The sequence below is a fragment of the Tachyglossus aculeatus genome, chromosome 13 (assembly GCF_015852505.1).
Source record: "Tachyglossus aculeatus isolate mTacAcu1 chromosome 13, mTacAcu1.pri, whole genome shotgun sequence".
NCBI lineage: Eukaryota > Metazoa > Chordata > Mammalia > Monotremata > Tachyglossidae > Tachyglossus > Tachyglossus aculeatus.
Window position 1 is genome coordinate 2561033 of NC_052078.1, and position 19898 is coordinate 2580930.

General features: G+C 54.2%; 1 protein-coding gene across 1 annotated transcript in view; it reads right to left on the reverse strand.

The window, feature by feature from the left end:
• Positions 1–756: 756 nt before the first annotated feature.
• The window catches only part of SETD2 (SET domain containing 2, histone lysine methyltransferase), a 77363-nt gene continuing 58221 nt past the window's right edge, over positions 757–19898 (reverse strand). The window contains 8 exon segments of the mRNA XM_038755448.1: positions 757–1336; positions 2188–2289; positions 2553–2633; positions 6738–6849; positions 11439–11578; positions 14195–14329; positions 16748–17351; positions 19303–19483. Of these exon segments, the coding sequence (XP_038611376.1) occupies positions 1175–1336; positions 2188–2289; positions 2553–2633; positions 6738–6849; positions 11439–11578; positions 14195–14329; positions 16748–17351; positions 19303–19483 (1517 nt within the window). The 3' untranslated portion in view covers positions 757–1174.

Here is a 19898-nt window from a genome sequence, read left to right on the forward strand (position 1 = left end):
TGAGAATAATAATAATAATGATAGCATTTAAGCGCTTACTATGAGCCAAGCACTGTTCTAAGCTCTGGGGAGGATACAAGGTGATCAGGATGTCCCACGTGGAGCTCACAATCTTAATCCCCATTTTACAGATGAGGTCACTGAGGCGCCAAGAATAATAATAATGATAGCATTTAAGCGCTTACTATGTGCCAAGCACTGTTCTAAGCGCTGGGGAGGATACAAGGTGATCAGGTTGTCCCACGTGGCGCTCACAATCTTAATCCCCATTTTCCAGACAAGGTCACTGAGGCACTGAGAAGTGAAGTGACTGGCCCAAAGTCACGCAGCTGACCATTGGCGGAGCCGGGATTTGAACCCATGACCTCTGACTCCCAAGCCCGGGCTCTTTCCACTGAGCCACGCTGCTCAATGGAGAGTCAAAAGACCCCGTGGCCGGTACCCTGGGCGAACCGGAGCCTCCCGGCCCGTGCCGGACTTTGGCTGGGAGCAGCGTCCACTACGTCCCCCCCGTCTGAGCCCGGGCAGACCAACGTGGGCGGGGGGGTGCCCCTGGCCACCACGAACGCCAGCCCTCTTTTCCAATCAATCAATCGTATTGATTGAGCGCTTACCGTGTGCAGAGCACTGTACTAAGCGCTCGGGAAGTCCAAGTTGGCAACGTCTAGAGCCGGTCCCTACCCAACGGTGGTCCACCGGAAGGACCGGCGCCCGTCCTCTCCCCGCGGCCTCCCCCGTGGTCCCGAGGAGGCCGAGTCTCGAATCGGTTTTATTTTTTTTTTTTTTTTTACATAAAAAGTTCAGTAAAAATTGGGGAAAGTAAAATGATTCCGAAGCAGTAAAACCAATCTTATCAACAGAGCCCGAGGCTGGCCGGAAAGCGGCGGCAGCCCGCCGCGCTATTTACACGGTAACAAGATTCGACCTGGCGAGGGCGGGGACCGCGCCCGCGGGGGCCGGGCACGCGTGTCCTTGGCGCGGGTGTCCGTGCGCGCCCGCGGGCGGGGAAGGGAGGGGTTAAAAGCGAATGGAGAGGGCACCGAAACAGAGTTATTTATCAATATATTCACACGAACGTTAAAATATAATACAGGCGCCGGGGCGCGGCCGGGACGGGAAAGGGGGTCAAACCGGGTCGGGCCGGGGTCCTCTTCTTCCTGCCCCCCCGTCTGGGCTACTCCAAGTCGGTGTCCTCTTTGGGTTTGTAAACGGCCCCGAATTTGTGCATGTACTTCTTGATGTACTCCTTGGTTTTGTGTTTCACATTCTCGTTGCACTCCAGGTCCTCCGGGTTCTTGCAGTATTTCAGCTCCTTGTTCATGACCCCGTGGGTCAGCTGCGGGAGGGAGAGAGGGGTCACCAGGCCCGCTCGGAAAAGGAAAGCTCCCGTCCGCCGGCCCCGTCCCGCCCGGCCCCGGGAGACGGGGACGCGGCCGAGGCCGGGGGTGTCCCCCTTCCCCGTGATCCGCTCCGCCCCCGGCATAGAGAAGCGGCGTGACTCGGTGGAAGGAGCCCGGGCTTTGGAGTCGGAGGTCACGGCTCCGCTGCTTGGCAGCTTCATTCAATCGTATTTATTGAGCACTTACAGTGTGCAGAGCACTGGACTAAGCACTTTGGAAGTCCAAGTTGGCAACGGTCACTTCACTGGGACCTCGGTTCCCTCATCTGGGAAACGGGGATGAAGAGCGGGAGCCCCCACCATGGGACAACCCCATCACCTCCCCAGCGCTTACTTGGGGCGAGTCATTCATTCACTCAATCGTATTTATTGAGCGCTTACCGTGTGCAGAGCACTGGACTAAGCACTTGGGAAGTCCAAGTTGGCAACAGTCACTTCACTGGGCCTCAGTTCCCTCATCTGGGAAACGGGGATGAAGAGCGGTAACCTCCCGTGGGACAACCCCGTCACCTTCCCGGCACTTACACTGGGCGAGTCATTCATTCATTCATTCAATCGTATTTATTGAGCGCTTACCGTGTGCAAAGCACTGGACTAAGCGCTTTAGAAGTCCAAGTTGGCAACGGTCACTTCACTGGGACCTCGGTTCCCTCATCTGGGAAACGGGGATGAAGAGCGGAAGCCCCCCGTGGGACAACCCCATCACCTCCCCAGCGATTAGAACGGGGGGCTTGGCACATAGTAAGCGCTTAATAAATGCCATTATTATGATTATTATGAGGGGGTACCTTGCGGGCGAGGTGTTTGAAGTCCTCGGTGGTGGTGATCTTTCCCGCTTTGCAGTCGGGCTTCCGGTAGGGGTTCAAACACTGCACGATGAACTGGGACATCTGCCAGAGGAGGCGGGGAGGGAGGGAGAGGGGCTCCCGCTGACGGCACTGCCGGTGCCCCCCTCCTCCCATCCCGCCAGGGGCCCGAGGGGGATGCCCGCTGACCCCTCCTGCCCATCCCGGGCCCCCTCCATCCCGCCACCCGTGCCCGGTTACACCGGGAGGGTGGTCGTGTGCCGCGGAAGCAGAGGGGGACGGATCCCGTCTCGGGGCTCCGACGGACCGGCCGGGCGGTGGCCCCTTCCCGGCCTCCGGCCCCTCACCTCTTTCCTGAACACCTCTTTGCTCTTCTTGGCCAGCTCGCTGGACGTGTCGGCCTCGGCCGTTTTGGGTTTCTTGGAAGACTGGAGACGAGAGGGAGACACCCCCCCACCACCCCAAAAGCCGGCTGGCGTCAGAAGCGGGTTGCGGGCGGGTTCGCCTCTCCGGGGAATCAATCAATCAATCAATCGGATTTACTGAGCGCTTACTGGGACGAGGGAGGTCGTCACTCTCGGGGGTGGTGGTGATCACAGCCCGCGCCCCAGCCCAGAGGATAATAATAATTAATAAGGGGAAGGCCGGGGGAGGGAGACTAGACTGTGAGCCCGCTGTTGGGTAGGGACCGTCTCTCTATGTTGCCAACTTGGACTTCCCAAGCGCTTAGTCCAGTGCTCTGCACATAGTAAGCGCTCGATAAATACGATGGAAGGAATGAATGAGTGATGGGATGAAGCGAGGCCGGCCGAGGGGTGACCGCTGCCCACTCGGAGCCCGGTTTCCAGGGCGTCCCCCCGACGCCGTCTCCAGAGGTAGCCGCCCCTTGGATGGGGGTTCGCCACCACGGCCGGGCCCGCCCCCACCCCGCCGTGACTATGGGGGTCGAAGACCCCCAGGATGGGGAGAGGGGCAAGGAAGCTACCCTTCCCCACAAGCATCAGGAGCTGAGGAGGGCCAGGCCCTGATGTGGCCAAGCCCAGACCTCCGTCCTTAGATGCCATGAGAGATGCCCGCTCCCCTCAATCAATCAATCGTATTTATTGAGCGCTTACTGTGTGCAGAGCACTGGACTAAGCGCTTGGGAAGTCCAAGTTGGCAACATCTAGAGACGGTCCCTACCCATCAGTGGGCTCACAGTCCGAAGGGGCGGCCGTGGCCCGCTCCGTACTGACCAGCGGAAGCAGACCCGAGTCTCAGATCCGGAGTGGGGGATTGGGGGAGGGAAGGTGCAGGGAGAGAGAAAAGAAGAGGATGAGGACAGGGGACTGAAAGAAGATGAGTGGGGAGACAGAGAGGACAAGGGGGAGAAAGAACGAGGAGAAGAGAGAGGACGGGAGAGTGAGGATGAGGCAGGAGAGAAAAGGGAGAGGGGAGAAAGAACGAGGAGAAGAGAGAGGACGGGAGAGTGAGGATGAGGCAGGAGAGAAAAGGGAGAGGGGAGAAAGAACGAGGAGAAGAGAAAGGACGGGAGAGTGAGGATGAGGCAGGAGAGAAAAGGGAGAGGGGAGAAAGAACGAGGAGAAGAGAGAGGACTTTCCCTTCAATGCCCTTCTGAGAGCTCACCTCCTCCAAGAGGCCTTCCCAGACTGAGCCCCTTCCTTCCTCTCCATCCCCCCCCCCCGCCTTACCTCCTTCCCTTCCCCACAGCACCTGGATATATGTATAGATGTTTGTACAGACTTATTACTCTATTTATCTTGTACATATCTATTCTACTTATTTTATTTGGTTAATGTGTTTTGTTTTGTTGTCTGTCTCCCCCTTCTAGACCGTGAGCCCGCTGTTGGGTAGGGACCGTCTCTAGATGTTGCCAACTTGGACTTCCCAAGCGCTTAGTACAGTGCTCTGCACACAGTAAGTGCTCAATAAATACGATTGATTGATTGATGTATATACGTTTGTAAGGATTTATTACTCTATTTTACTTGTACATATTTATTCTACTTATTTTATTTGGTTAATATGTTTTGTTCTCTGTCTCCCCCTTCTAGACTGTGAGCCCGCTGTTGGGTAGGGACCGTCTCTATATGTTGCCAACTTAGACTCCCGAAGTGCTTAGTACAGTGCTCTGCACACAGTAAGCGCTCAATAAATACGACTGATTGATTGATGCATATATGTTTGTACAGATTTATTACTCGATTTTACTTGCACATATTTATTCTACTTATTAGTCCAGTGCTTTGCACACAGTAAGCTCTCAATAAATACGACTGAATGAACGAGAGGACGGGAGAGTGAGGACGAGGCAGGAGAGAAAAGGGAGAGGGGAGAAAAGGGAGGGGGAGAGGACAAGAGGGGAGAGAAGGAAGGAGGGGGGCAAAAGAGAGAAAAGGAGGAGAGAAAGGCAGGAAAAGAGAGAAAGAAAGAAGTAAAGAGAGAGGGGGGGCACAGAGCAGACAAGAAAGAACAAGATCCAGAGAGGAGAGAAACCCAGAGACAGACGTGGAGTGTGCGCACGGGACAGAGACCCCACCTCTTCATCCTCTCCCTCCACCCTTGGCACTGAGGACAGTGCCAACAGCCCCAGGCCATCCCCGCCCACCACTGATTCTGGGGATGGGGGCAGCGCCACAGCTGCAGTGAATTGGTTAAGTGACTCCACTGATTCCTCTGAAATTTACCATCAGGCTCCAGACGGATTTAACTTGCTTTTGTATCTTTCTGGCAAATGTTAAACACATGTACAGCGGGGTGGGGGGGGTGGGAGGGGAAAGAGGGGATCTTTTTTTAGGATGTGAAAAAAGCACAGGGGAGAATGGCGAGATTCTCTCTCTCTATGCCCATGGACACCTACAAAGACTCGCTTCGCCTTAGCTACAAAAACCGTCGTCGGACGGCAACACCAAAGAACCTCTTCTCGAGGTCACAACTCCTCCCACGAGGCCTTGAAAAGAGGATCTGCCCCGTGGTCTCAAGGGGAGAAACCTCCAAGTCTGGAAGGCTCGCAGATTGGCGATTGTTCATGTCTCTCGAAAATATAGTCGGCTCTGAGGATGGGCTTTTCAGCCAATACACCCCCGGGGCCTGGCAGGCCTGGGCCTGGAGACCAGACCCCCATCTGGGTCAATCCAAGAGATCTGGCTGCGGGGGGTGGAGGGGGTGGCGAGGGAAGGGAGAGAGATGGGGGAGAGGCTGGGAGAGATGGTGGAAGGGGAGGGGAGGAGAGGAGAGAGAAGAGAAGAGAGGAGAGAGGAGACAGGACGGGGAAAGGAGAGGGGAGAAAGGGGGGAGAGAGGGGGGAGAGAGGAGGGGAAGAAGAGGGGAGAAGGGAGAGGAGAGAAGAGAGGAGATGGGAGAGGAGACAGGACAGGGGAAAGGAGAGGGAAGAGATGGGGGAGAGAGGAGGGGAAGAAGAGGGGAGAAGGGAGAGGAGAGAAGAGAGGAGATGGGAGAGGGGAGAGAGGGGAAGAAGAGAGGAGATGCGAGAGGAGACAGGTCAGGGGAAAGGAAAGGGGAGAGAAGAGGGGAAGAGGAGAGGGGAGAGAAAAGGGGAAGAAGAGAGGAGAGAAGGGAGAGGAGAGGGGAGAAGAGAGGAGATGGGAGAGGAGATAGGATGGGGAAATGAGAGGGGAGAGAGATAGGACAAGGGAAAGGAGAGGGGAGGAAGAGAGGGGAGAAGAGAGGAGGGAAGGCAGAGGACAGGACTGGAGAGAGGAGATGGAAGAGGAGACAGGACGGGGAAAGGAGAGGGGAGAGAAGGGAGAGGAGACAGGACAGAGGAAAGGAAAGGGGAGAGAAGAGGGGAAGAAGGGAGAGGAGAGAAGAGAGGAGATGGGAGAGGAGACAGGACAGGAGAGAGAGAGGGGAGAGAAGAGGGGAGAAGAGAGGAGAGAAGGGAGAGGACAGGAGAGAAGAGAGGAGATGGGAGAGGAGACAGGACAGGGGAAAGGAGAGGGGAGAGAGAGGGTAGGGGAGACTGGACAGGGGAAAGGAGAGGGGAGAAGAAGGGAAGGAGAGAGGGGAGAAGAGGGGAGAGGGAAGGGGAGGAGAGGAGAGACAGGAGGGGGAGAGGGGCGGGGAGGAGAGAAAGGAGAGGGGAAAAGGACAGGAGAGAAGACAGAGGGGAGGAGAGAGATGAAAGGAGAGAGGAGAGGGGGAAAAAAGGAGAGGGAAGAGAGAAGGGAGGGAGAGAAGAGGAGGGAGGGAGAGAGGACGAGGGAGAAGAGAGGAGAGGAAAAGAGGAGAGGGGAGGAAAAAACCGCCGGCCTCTCCCGAGGGCGGGAATAGGAAGCAAAACCGACTCGGGCAACCCGGGAAAAAAGGCCTGGACCCAATCCCAGCAAAAGCCTTTGAAACCAGTGACCAAATGGCAGCTATCGGGGCAGGGCGTGGGCTTCTCGCTGCGGGGGGGTGGTTGATGGGGGATGGCGACGGCTCCCACAGTTCCCGGGGTGAGGGGACACAGGACACACCTTCCCCGGCCCCAGGCCGAAAACGACCGGGGCTCGCGTGCCAACCCCCCTCACCTTCATGGGGTTTTCATCGTACGTTGGGGTGCCCAGGTCCATCTCGGCTTCATGGTCGAGGCTGGCTTCGTCCCCGGGGCTCTCCCAGGTCGGGGGGTCCCACTGGGTTTGCCTGGAAAGAGGAGGAGGACGACAGTGAGACCCCCCTGCCCCATCCGCCACAAAGTGAGAACGATCCCAGGGCTGAAGCGGGCGGTGGTTCTAAACCATGGCAGCAGATGGTTTTTAGCGAGGGCCCAGAGCGATTCCTGACCATTCGAGCGGGTGTACTCTCCCGAGCGCTCAGCACAATGCTCTGCACGCAGCACGTGCACAACGAACACTGTCGATGGTCGCGGGGAATTACCATGGACGGTCGGTCCCGGCCCTTGGGGAGCATATAGGCTCATCTCTGCTTCAGATCCCTCTTTTCCCATGGAATCGGGGAAAGGACGGCCTCCCCCGGGACAAAACCTCTGGATAATAATAATGGCATTTATTAAGCGCTTACTATGTGCCAAGCACTGTTCTAAGCGCTAGGGAGGATACAAGTTCATCAGGTTGTCCCACGAGGGGCTCACAGTCTTCATCTCCCTTTTCCAGATGAGGTCACTGAGGTCCAGAGAAGTGAAGTGACTTGCCCAGAGTCACCCAGCTGATGACTGGCGGAGCCGGGATTTGAACCCATGACCACTGACTCTAAAGCCGGGCTCTAAAGCCCCTCGTCCCCCTCTCCATCCCCCACATCGTACCTCCTTCCCTTCCCCACAGCACCTGTATATATGTTTGTACAGATTTATTACTCTATTTATTTTACTTGTACATATCTATTCTATTTATTTTATTGTTAGTATGTTTGGTTTTGTTCTCTGTCTCCCCCTTTTAGACTGTGAGCCCACTGTCGGGTAGGGACTGTCTCTATATGTTGCCAACTTGTACTTCCCAAGCGCTTAGTACAGTGCTCTGCACACAGTAAGCGCTCAATAAATACTACTGATTGATTGATTGATTAATAATGATAATTTTGGTATTTGTTAAGTGCTTATTATGTGCCAAGCACTGTTCTAAGCACTGGGGGAGATACAAGGTAATCAGGTTGTCCCAAGTGGGGCTCACAGTTTTAATCCCCATTTTCCAGATGAGGTAACAGGCACAGAGAAGTGAAGTGATTTGCCCAAAGTCACACAGCTGATAAGTGGCGGAGCCGGGATTAGAGCCCATGTCAGTTGTGTGACTTTGGGCCAGTCACTTCACTTCTCCGGGCCTCAGTTCCCTCATCTGTCAAATGGGGATGAAGACTGTGAGCCCCCCGTGAGACAACCTGGTCACCCTGTAACCTCCCCAGCGCTTAGAACAGTGCTTTGCACATTCATTCATTCAATCCTATTTACTGAGCGCTTCCTGTGTGCAGAGCACTGTACTAAGCGCTTGGGAATTTCAAGCTGGCAACAGATAGAGACGGTCCCTACCCGACAACGGGCTCACAGTCTAGAAGGGGGAGACAGACAACAAAACAAAACATGCAGACAGGTGACACTGTAAGCTGTGAGCCCACTGTTGGGTAGGGACTGTCTCTATATGTTGCCAACTTGGACTTCCCAAGCGCTTAGTACAGTGCTCTGCACACAGTAAGCGCTCAATAAATACGATTGATTGATTGTAAGCGCTTAATAAATGCTATTATTATTATTATTATTATTATTAAGTGTCTTCTATCCCCTGAGGCCCAGACTGGTCCCGGAGCTGGCTCCGCAGGGCCGAGCGTCCCATCTCAGAGGGATCGGCCAACACTCAGAGGCCACCGCGAGCGGAGCTGGGAGTGGGGGGCGTCCCAAACAAACCCGGCCCCCGACCTCCGGGCCCCATTAGAAGCAGCGTGGCTCAGTGGAAATCAATCAATCAATCGTATTTATTGAGCGCTTACTATGTGCAGAGCACTGTACTAAGCGCTTGGGAAGTACAAATTGGCAACACATAGAGACAGTCCCTACCCAACAGTGGGCTCACAGTCGAAAAGGGGGAGACAGAGAACAGAACCAAACATACCAACAAAATAAAATAAATAGGATAGAAGTGTACAAGTAAAATAAATAAATAAATAGAGTAATAAATATGTACAACCATATATACAATATGTACAACCATATATACAATGGAAAGAGCCCGGGCTTTGGAGTCAGAGGTCACGGGTTCGAATCCCCGCTCCACCACGTGTCTGCTGTGTGACCTTGGGCAAGTCACTTAGCTTCTCTGAGCCTCAGTGACCTCATCTGTAAAATGGGGATGAAGACTGGGAGCCCCACGTGGGACAACTTGATCACCCTGTATCCCCCCCCAGCGCTTAGAACAGTGCTCTGCACATAGTAAGCGCTTAACAAATGCCATCATCATCATTAGGGCGCTGGCTTGGGGGCTCATTCATTCAGTCGTATTGATTGAGCGCTTAATGTGTGCAGAGCACTGTACTAAGCGCTTGGGAAGTCCAAGTTGGCAACATATAGACAGTCTAGAAGCTTAAAGCTCCCAGCCTGCTTTAAGAAACCACGCAGGGCAGGGCGGCCAGCTGGCTTGGATTACGCCAAGCTGAAAGCGGAGACGTAAATATTTAAATATTTAATTAGCGGCTGCCCTGGAGTTAAGCAGGCAGGTATGAAACAGGGGGTGGGGTGGGAAGGGGGCGGCCACCAAGTCCCGTTAGCCCGCCGAAAGGCAACAGACCCGCTTTTGTCTGGGGTCCGGGCGGACCACCGGGGATCGGGTGGCTCAGTGGAAAGAGCCCGGGCTTTGGAGTCAGAGGCCATGGGTTCAAATCCCGACTCCGCCAACTGTCGGCTGGGCGACTTTGGGCTAGTCACTTCCGTGCCTCAGTGACCTCATCTGGGAGATGGGGATGAAGACTGTGAGCCCCCTTGGGGACAACCTGATCGCCCTGTCACTTCCCCAGCGCTTAGGACGGTGCTTTGCACAGAGTAAGTGCTTAATAAATACCATTATTATTATTATTGGGGATGAGCAGACTGTGAGCCCACTGTTGGGTAGGGACCGTCTCTACATATTGCCAACTTGTACTTCCCAAGTGCTTAGTCCAGTGCTCTGCACACAGTAAGCGCTCAATAAATATGATTGATTGATTGATTGATTGATGAGTAGGCCACGGGAGCCAGTTGGACGACAGCCCGAACGTCAGTGCGGCTGACCCCCGGGGGTCTGGTATGCTTTAAACTTGTATTTCCCAAGCCCTTAGTCCAGTGCTCTGCACACAGTAAGCGCTCAATAAATACGATTGATTGATTGATGAGTAGGCCACGGGAGCCAGTTGGACGACAGCCCGAACGTCGGTGCAGCTGAGCCCCGGGGGTCTGGTATGCTGCAAACCCGTACTTCCCAAGCGCTTAGTCCAGTGCTCTGCACACAGTAAGCGCTCAATAAATACGATTGAATGAATGAATGAGGACGTTGGCCGACCACGGGCTGCCCGGGTACAGCGTGGCTCAGTGGAAAGAGCCCGGGCTTTGGAGTCAGGGGTCGTGGGTTCAAATCCCAACTCCGCCACTTGACAGCTGGGTGACTTTGGGCAAGTCACCTCACTTCTCTGGGCCTCGGTTCCCTCATCTGTCAAATGGGGATGAAGACCGTGAGCCCCACGAGGGGGCAACCTGATCACTTTGTATCTCCCCCAGCGCTTAGAACAGTGCTCGGCACACAGTAAGCGCTTAACAAATACCAACATTATTATTATTATATATCATTATATTATATAATAACACTACGTATCATATATTACATAATAATATAATAACATTATATATTATGTAATAATATCACATACCACATAATAATATTATATAATAACATCATATACCATACAATAATATTATATAATATCATATGCTATATAATATACCATACAATAATATTATATATTATATAATATCACATGCTATATAATGATATCATATACCATACAATAATATTATATATTATATAATAATATCATATGCTATATAATATCATATACCATACAGTAATATTATATATTATATAATATCACATGCTATATAATATCATATACCATACAATAATATTATATATTATATAATAATATCACATGCTATATAATATCATATACCATACAATAATATCATATATTATATAATATCACATGCTATATAATATCATATACCATACAATAATATTATATGTCACATAATATCATATGCTATATAACATATACCATACAATAATATTATATACTATATAATAATATCACATGCTATATAGTAATATCATACACCATACAATAATATCATATATTATATAATACCACATGCTATATAATATCATATACCATACAATAATATCATATATCATATAATAATATCATATGCTATATGATAACATTATATATTATATAATAATAAAATAACTATATTATGTAACGATTATATTAATATAATAATATTATATATTAGATAATGATAATTATAATAATATGGTGATGATATTATATATTATTATTGTTATTATTATTATTACCCGGTGTCTCAGCAGGCGACTCTGTTAACGGGATCCGCCTTGGAGGGGGCGGAGGCCCCCGGGGGAGGCAGGGTGGGCGTCCCGGGGCGAAACGCGAGCCCCGGGCGTCCGGCCTGACCCCCCGGGGCTGTGGGCGCCGCCCCGGGCCCAAGGCCCCCGGAGACGGAGGTGCCAACGGGGACTTACCGCGTGATGACGTGGTAGTAGTAGATCTTCCCCTCCGGGTCCCGGGCGGTCTTCCAGTGAGGAGGTAGGACGATGGTCTTGGGCTTCGGGGGCGAGGGCGGCGGCAGGTCCAGGAGGTTATTGGTCACCACCAGCTCCGGCTGCTCCGGAGACCGCGCCCGCGGGAGAGGAGCGGAGAGGGGCCGCGTCGGCCGGGAGCCGGGCCCTCCCGCGACGGCCGCCCCCGACTTCCACCCCGCGCCCTCCGGGAAAACCCGTCCACCGGCAAGTCCGAAGCTGGCTGGGGGCGTCTACCACCTCTGTTTAGATCACACCCTCCCAAGTGCTCAGTACAGCACCACAAGCGCCCAACGAAAACCGGCCGTCGGCGGACGGGCCGCGGCCGCCCCCGGCCCCCGCGTGGCCCAGCGGAAAGAGCCCGGGCTTGGGAGTCCGAGGTCATGGGTTCAAATCCCGGCTCCGCCGACTGTCAGATGGGCAGCTCTGGGCGAGCCACTTCACCTCTCTGGGCCTCAGTGACCTCAGCTGGAAAATGGGGACTAAAACCGTGAACCCCACCCCCCGATCAACTTGTAACTGCCTCCTCGAAACGGGGACTAAAACCGTGAGCCCCCCCCGTCGATCGGCTTGTAACCTCCTCAGCGCTTAGAACAGTGCTTTGCACATAGTCAGCGCTTAACAAATACCACCATTATTATGGGCGCCTCTCGGTGGAGGTCACGGCAGATCCAGGGGAGGTCATCCGTGCGGAGACGCGGGGTGCAGAGCTCCGGCGGGACCCCGCGGCCTCTCCCGAGGGGCGAGCGCCGTCCGAACCCAGAACCCTTCGGTCTCCCCGCCCCTTCATTCATTCAGTCGTATTTATTGAGCGCTTACCGTGTGCAGAGCACTGGACTAAGCGCTTGGAAAGTCCAAGTTGGGAACATCTAGAGACGGTCCCTACCCAACAGTGGGCTCACAGTCTAGAAGGGGGAGACCCTCAATCGATCAATCGTATTTATTGAGCGCTTACTGCGTGCAGAGCACTGTACTAAGCGCTTGGGAAGTACGGTGGTTGCCCGTCTACCTCCATGTCAGATAGACGCTCCTCCCCGGCGACTTTAAAGGGGGAAGCAGCATGGCTCAGTGGAAAGAGCCCGGGCTTTGGAGTCTGAGGTCGTGGGTTCAAATCCCAGCTCCGCCACTTGCTGTGTGACGTTGGGCAAGTCACTTCACTTCTCTGGGCCTCAGTTCCCCTATCTGTAAAATGGGGATGAAGACTGTGAGCCCCTCGTGGGACAACCTGATTACCTTGTACCTACCCCAGCGCTTAGAACAGTGTTTTGCACATAGTAAGCGCTTAACAAATACCAACATTATTATTATTATTATTATTATTATTATTTAAAGCCCTCACTCTCCACGGCGACCCAGGCGGCACACTTTGCTCCTCCAACGCCAAGCTACTCACTCACGGATCGCCGCCGATCCTTCGCCCCCATCCCGCCCCTGCCCCGGAACGCCCTCCCTCTTCCCATCCGCCAGCCCACCGCTCTCCCCCGTTTAACGCCTCATTGAAGGCCCAGCTCCTCCGGGAGGCCTTCCCTGACTGCGCCCTCCTTTCCTCTTTTAATAAGAATGATAGTATTAAGCGCTTACTATGTGCAAAGCACTGTTCTGAGCGCTGGGGAGGCTAACGAGAGAGAGAAGCAGCGTGGCTCAGTGGAAAGAGCCCGGGCTTTGGAGTCAAGAGGTCATGGGTTCAAATCCCAGCTCCACCACTTGTCAGCTGTGTGACTTTGGGCAAGTTACTTACCTTCTCTGGGCCTCAGTTCCCTCATCTGTAAAATGGGGATGAAGACTGTGAGCCCCACGTGGGACAGCCTGATTACCTTGTATCTACCCCAGTGCTCAGAACAGTGTTTTGCACATAGTAAGCGCTTAACAAATACCAACATTATTATTATTATTAACAAGGTGATCAGGTTGTCCCATGGGAGGCTCCCGGTCTTCATCCCCATTTTACAGATGAGGGAACCGCGGTCCAGAGAGGTTAAGTGACCCGCCCCATGTCACACAGCAGACACGTGGTGGAGCCAGGATTCGAACCCATGACCTCTGACTCCAGTTCTAAGCGCCAGGGAGGTTAACAAGGTGATCAGGTTGTCTCATGGGAGGCTCCCGGTCTTCATCCCCATTTTACAGATGAGGCAACTGAGGTCCAGAGAAGTTAAGTGACTTGCTCAGTGTCCACAGCAGACACGTGGTGGAGCCGGGATTCGAACCCATGACCTCTGACTCCAGTTCTAAGCACCGGGGAGGTTAACAAGGTGATCAGGTTGTCCCACCGGGGGGCTCCCGGTCTTCATCCCCATTTTACAGATGAGGTCACTGCGGTCCAGAGAAGTTAAGTGACCTGCTCAGTGTCACACAGCAGACACATGGTGGAGCCGGAATTCGAACCCATGACCTCTGACTCCAAAGCCTGGGCTCTTTCCACTGAGCCACGCTGCTCCTCTTTTCCCGCTCCCTCCCGCGCCGCCCTGATTCGCTCTCTTTATTCACGGCCCCCGTGACATCCGTACTTTATCGATGCCGTCCGTCTCCCCGCCTAGGCCGTACGCTTGTGTGGGCAGGGAGCGTGCCCCCCACCTCTGTCCTCTCCAAGGCGCTTAGTACAGCGACCCGCACCCGGCCAGCGCTCGATAAAGACGACCGGAGGGGCGGGGATGGGGTGGGAGGAGGCCGTCCGCCCCCGCGAGCCGCCGCTTGCTTACCTGCTGCAGGGGCTGGGGCTGGCCCGCCGTGACGATCGTGGTCACCGCGGCGGCCGGCTGGACCACCACGCCCTGGGGGTGCGCGGCAAAAATCTGCTGCCCTGGGATGTACTGGAGACCCGGCTGGGCGTAACTCTGGAATGAGCAAACGGGAAGCTTTTCCGCCCCGCGTTTCGGGAAATCCCCATCCATCCATCCATCCATCCATCGAGCGCTCACTGTGTATCAATCAATCAATCAATCAATCGTATTTCAACTTGTACTTCCCAAGCGCTTAGTCCAGTGCTCTGCACACAGTAAGCGCTCAATAAATACGATTGAATGAATGAATGAATGAATGAATGAAAGGGAGGTGCAGCTCCGGGGGCGACGACCTCAGAAGCCCGCTCGGACCCCACCTCCGCCACCGGCCCACCTCGGAAGGCGGGCTCTACTCAATCGATCAATCGTATTTATTGAGCGCTTACTGTGTGCAGAGCACTGGACTAAGCGCTTGGGAAGTCCAAGTTGGCGACATATAGAGACAGTCCCTACCCGACAGTGGGCTCACAGTCTAGAAAACTGTGATGAAAACTGTGAGCCCCCCATGGGACAACCTGATCACCTGGTAGTAATAATAATAATGGCATTTGTTAAGCACTTACTATGTGCAAAGCACTAGTTCTAAGAGCTGGGGTGGTTACAAGGTGATCAAGGTCGTCCCCTTCATTCAATCGTATTTATTGAGCGCTTACTGTGTGCAGAGCACCGGACTAAGCGCTTGGGAAGTCCAAGTTGGCGACACATAGAGACGGTCCCTCCCCAACAGTGGGCTCACAAGCTAGAAAACTGTGAGCCCCCCGTGGGACAACCTGATCACCTGGTTATAATAATAATAATGATGGCATTTATTAAGCGCTTACTATGTGCAAAGCACTAGTTCTAAGAGCTGGGGAAGTTAGAAGGTGATCAAGGTTGTCCCCTTCATTCAATCGTATTTACTGAGCGCTTACCGTGTGCAGAGCACCGGACTAAGCGCTTGGGAAGTCCAAGTTGGCGACACAGAGAGACGGTCCCTACCCAACAGTGGGCTCACAGTCTAGAAAACCGTGATGAAAACTGTTAATAATAATGGCATTTATTAAGCGCTTACTATGTGCAAAGCACTAGTTCTAAGCGCTGGGGAGGTTACAAGGTGATCAAGGTTGTCCCCTTCGTTCAATTGTATTTACTGAGCGCTTACTGTGTGCAGAGCACTGGACTAAGCACTTGGGAAGTCCAAGTTGGCGACACAGAGAGACGGTCCCTACCCAACAGTGGGCTCACACTCTAGAAAACCGTGATGAAAACTGTTAATAATAATGGCATTTATTAAGCGCTTACTATGTGCAAAGCACTAGTTCTAAGCGCTGGGGAGGTTACAAGGTGATCAAGGTTGTCCCCTTCGTTCAATTGTATTTACTGAGCGCTTACTGTGTGCAGAGCACTGGACTAAGCACTTGGGAAGTCCAAGTTGGCGACACAGAGAGACGGTCCCTACCCAACAGTGGGCTCACACTCTAGAAAACCGTGATGAAAACTGTTAATAATAATGGCATTTATTAAGCGCTTACTATGTGCAAAGCACTAGTTCTAAGAGCTGGGGAGGTTACAAGGTGATCAAGGTTGTCCCCTTCGTTCAATTGTATTTACTGAGCGCTTACTGTGTGCAGAGCACTGGACTAAGCACTTGGGAAGTCCAAGCTGGCGACACAGAGAGACGGTCCCTACCCAACAGTGGGCTCACAGTCTAGAAAACCGTGATGAAAACTGTTAATAATAATGGCATTTATTAAGTGCTTACTATGTGCAAAGCACTAGTTCTAAGAGCTGGGGAGGTTACAAGGTGATCAAGGTCGTCCCCTTCATTCAATCGTATTTACTGAGCGCTTACTGTGTGCAGAGCACTGGACTAAGCGCTTGGGAAGTCCAAGTTGGTGACATAGAGAGACGGTCCCTACCCAACAGTGGGCTCACAGTCTAGAAAACCGTGATGAAAACTGTTAATAATAATGGCATTTATTAAGCGCTTACTATGTGCAAAGCACTAGTTCTAAGAGCTGGGGAGGTTACAAGGTGATCAAGGTCGTCCCCTTCATTCAATCGCATTTATTGAGCGCTTACTGTGTGCAGAGCACTGGACTAAGCCCTTGGGAAGTCCAAGCTGGCGACACAGAGAGACGGTCCCTACCCAACAGTGGGCTCACAGTCTAGAAAACCGTGATGAAAACTGTTAATAATAATGGCATTTATTAAGCGCTTACTATGTGCAAAGCACTAGTTCTAAGTGCTGGGGAGGTTACAAGGTGATCAAGGTCGTCCCCTTCATTCAATCGCATTTATTGAGCGCTTCCTGTGTGCAGAGCACTGGACTAAGCGCTTGGGAAGTCCAAGCTGGCGACATAGAGGGACGGTCCCTACCCGACAGTGGGCTTGCAGTTTGGGGGGCCGGGTCACATTAAGACATGGGGGAAATCCCAGGCTCGGGGTGGTCCCGCTCGGATGACCCCCCCGTGGCCGCGGCCCCGGGGTTACCTGCACGATGGGAGGGGCGGCCTGGGAGTACGGCGACGTGACCCCGTAGACGGCGGGGCAGGCCTGGCCCTGGTAGTAGATGGTGGCCTGCGACGGGGCGGGCGCGAAGGGCGGCTGCACGGCCGCCACCGCGGGCTGGCCCGCGTCCCAGACGCCGTAGGCCGGCACGGGCAGCACGGCGACGCCGGCCTCCTGATGGACGGCGGCCTCGGCCGGGGCGGCGTAGGGGGCCGGGGCGTCCGGCGGGGCCGGCTCCGCCGCGGGGCCGGCCAGCGTCGGGGCGGGCTCGTAGCCCACCGGCGAGCACAGGGGGTCCAGGCTGGGCGTGGGTAATAGCACCTTCCCGGCATTGGGGTTGCTGGGATCCACGTACGCCTGCATGGGGTAGCCCGGCGGGTAGCCGCCGAAGGGGTGGTGGACGCCCCCGAAGCCCAGGGGCTCGTAGGGCAGCGGGGAGGCCAGCCCCAGCGTCTGCAGCTGCTGCTGCTTCTGGGCCTCCCTGTGGGCCACCTCCTGCTCGAACAGCTTCCGCCGCTCTTCCGTGGACAGCTTGCTGCGGTCCTTCGGGCGGGACTTCTTTTTGGACGGCGTCGGCGTGTCGTACCTGCCGAGGGACGGGACAGCGGGGCCGTGAGAGGGACGGCCACGGTAACCGTAGGAACGGCGCTATCCGCTGAGCGCCGACTACGGGCCCGGCGCTGGGGGAGACGCGAAGCGGGGCGCACGGTCTTCACCCCCATTTGACAGACAAAGGCACGGAGAGTTGAAGTGGGTGGGCGTGCATGGGGAAAGGACACGCGAAACACCCCGCTGTGATGGACGGAGCCCGCCAGTCGGCGGGTTGCGGGTTCTAATCCCGGCGCCACCGCTCTCCTTCGGCGGGACCTCGGGCCGGGCGCCTCCCCCGGGGCCTCGGTGACCTCAACTGGCAGACGGGGCTGAAGGCCGTGAGCCCCACGTGGGACGGGGACTGTGCATCCAACCCGGCTCGCTGGCATTCATTCATTCATTCATTCATTCAATCGTATTTATTGAGCGCTTACTGTGTGCAGAGCACTGGACTAAGCACTTGGGAAGTCTAAGTCGGCAACACCTAGAGGCGGTCCCTACCCAACAGCGGGCTCACAGTCTAGAAGGGGGAGACGGACAACAAACAAAACCCATTCATTCATTCATTCAATCAATCGTATTTACTGAGCGCTTACTGTGTGCAGAGCACTGTACTAAGCGCTTGGGAAGTCCAAGTCGGCAACATCTAGAGACAGTCCCTACCCAACAGCGGGCTCACAGTCTAGAAGGGGGAGATGGACGACAAAACAAAACACTCATTCATTCATTCATTCAATCGTATTTATTGAGCGCTTACTGTGTGCTAGAGCACTGTAGTAAGCGCTTGGGAAGTCCAAGTCGGCAACATCTAGAGACAGTCCCTACCCAGCAGCAGGCTCACAGCCTAGAAGGGGGAGACGGACAACAAAACAAAACATTCATTCATTCATTCAATCGTATTTACTGAGCGCTTACTGTGTGCAGAGCACTGTACTAAGCGCTTGGGAAGTCCAAGTCGGCAACATCTAGAGACGGTCCCTACCCAACAGCGGGCTCACAGTCTAGAAGGGGGAGACGGACAACAAAACAAAACATTCATTCATTCAATGAATGAACAAAACATACTAACAAAATAAAATAAACCAACATAGTATCCAAGCAAAACATATTAACAAAATAAAATAAATAGCGTAATGAATACGCACAAACATATATGCAGGTGCTGTGGGGAGGGGAAGGAGGGGGGTCAGCGTGGGAAGGCCTCCTGGAGGAGGGTGGCATCCACCCCAGCGCTCAGTACGGTGCCCGGCACATAGTGAGCGCTCCACAGATACTGTAATTATTATTAATTCTTTTTTTTTTTTAATGGCATTTATTAAGCGCTTACTATGTGCAAAGCACTGTTCTAAGCGCTGATTAGTTCTTAATTCTTAATCGGGGCCCGGTGGCTCTCGGACGGAAGGCCCCGCCTGGGGAGGGGAAGGAGGGGGCTCAGCGTGGGAAGGCCTCCTGGAGGAGGGTGGCATCCACCCCAGCGCTCAGTACAGTGCCCGGCGCATAGTGAGCGCTCCACGAATACCGTAATTACTATAAATTCTTAATCGGGGCCCGGTGGAACTCGGACGGAAGGCCCCGCCCGGGGAGGGGAAGGAGGGGGCTCAGCGTGGGAAGGCCTCCTGGAGGAGGGTGGCATCCACCCCAGCGCTCAGTACGGTGCCCAGCACATAGTGAGCGCTCCACGAATACCGTAATTACTATAAATTCTTCATCGGGGCCCGGTGGAACTCGGACGGAAGGCCCCGCCTGGGGAGGGGAAGGAGGGGGCTCAGCGTGGGAAGGCCTCCTGGAGGAGGGTGGCATCCACCCCAGCGCTCAGTACGGTGTCCGGCACATAGTGAGCACTCCACAAATACCATAATTACTATTAATTCTTAATCGGGGCCTGGTGGCTCTCGGACGGAAGGCCCCAAAAACGGGGCTCGCCCCGGCGTCCTGCCTCGACTTACCTGTCGTCTGGTCTCTTGGAGGCTCGCTCGTAGGCCGAGGGGGGCGGGGAGAGGGACCCCCGCCGTTTCTTCTTCTCTTTGCTCTGCGCCTGCCTCTCCTGGTCCCGCTCCCTGGCCAGGTTTGGCGTCTTCGGGGTAGCCGCTTGGTCCCTGTGTCCGCCGCCATCTCGCCCGCGGTCGGCTGCGGGGCACAGAGCGGGAGGGGTGGCGGTTTCCAGCCCTGGGGCTCATCCCACCCCCCGGACGGACTCCCCTTACGGGCCCGCGGCCGGGGGGGACCCGGGTTCCAATCCCGGCTTGGCCCCTCCCCTGCGGCGGGGCTCCGCGCGGGCCCTTTAGCTTCCCAGCGCCTCGGTTTCCGCGTCCGGGAAATGGGATACCAGCTCCCCCGTTGGCTGTGAGCCGGGTGCCTCGGTTTCCTCATCTTTTAGACTGTGAGCCCACTGTTGGGTAGGGACTGTCTCTCTATATGTTGCCAACTTGGACTTCCCAAGCGCTTAGTACAGTGCTCTGCACACAGTAAGCGCTCAATAAATACGATTGATTGATTGACTGTCTCTATATGTTGACAACTTGGACTTCCCAAGCGCTTAGTA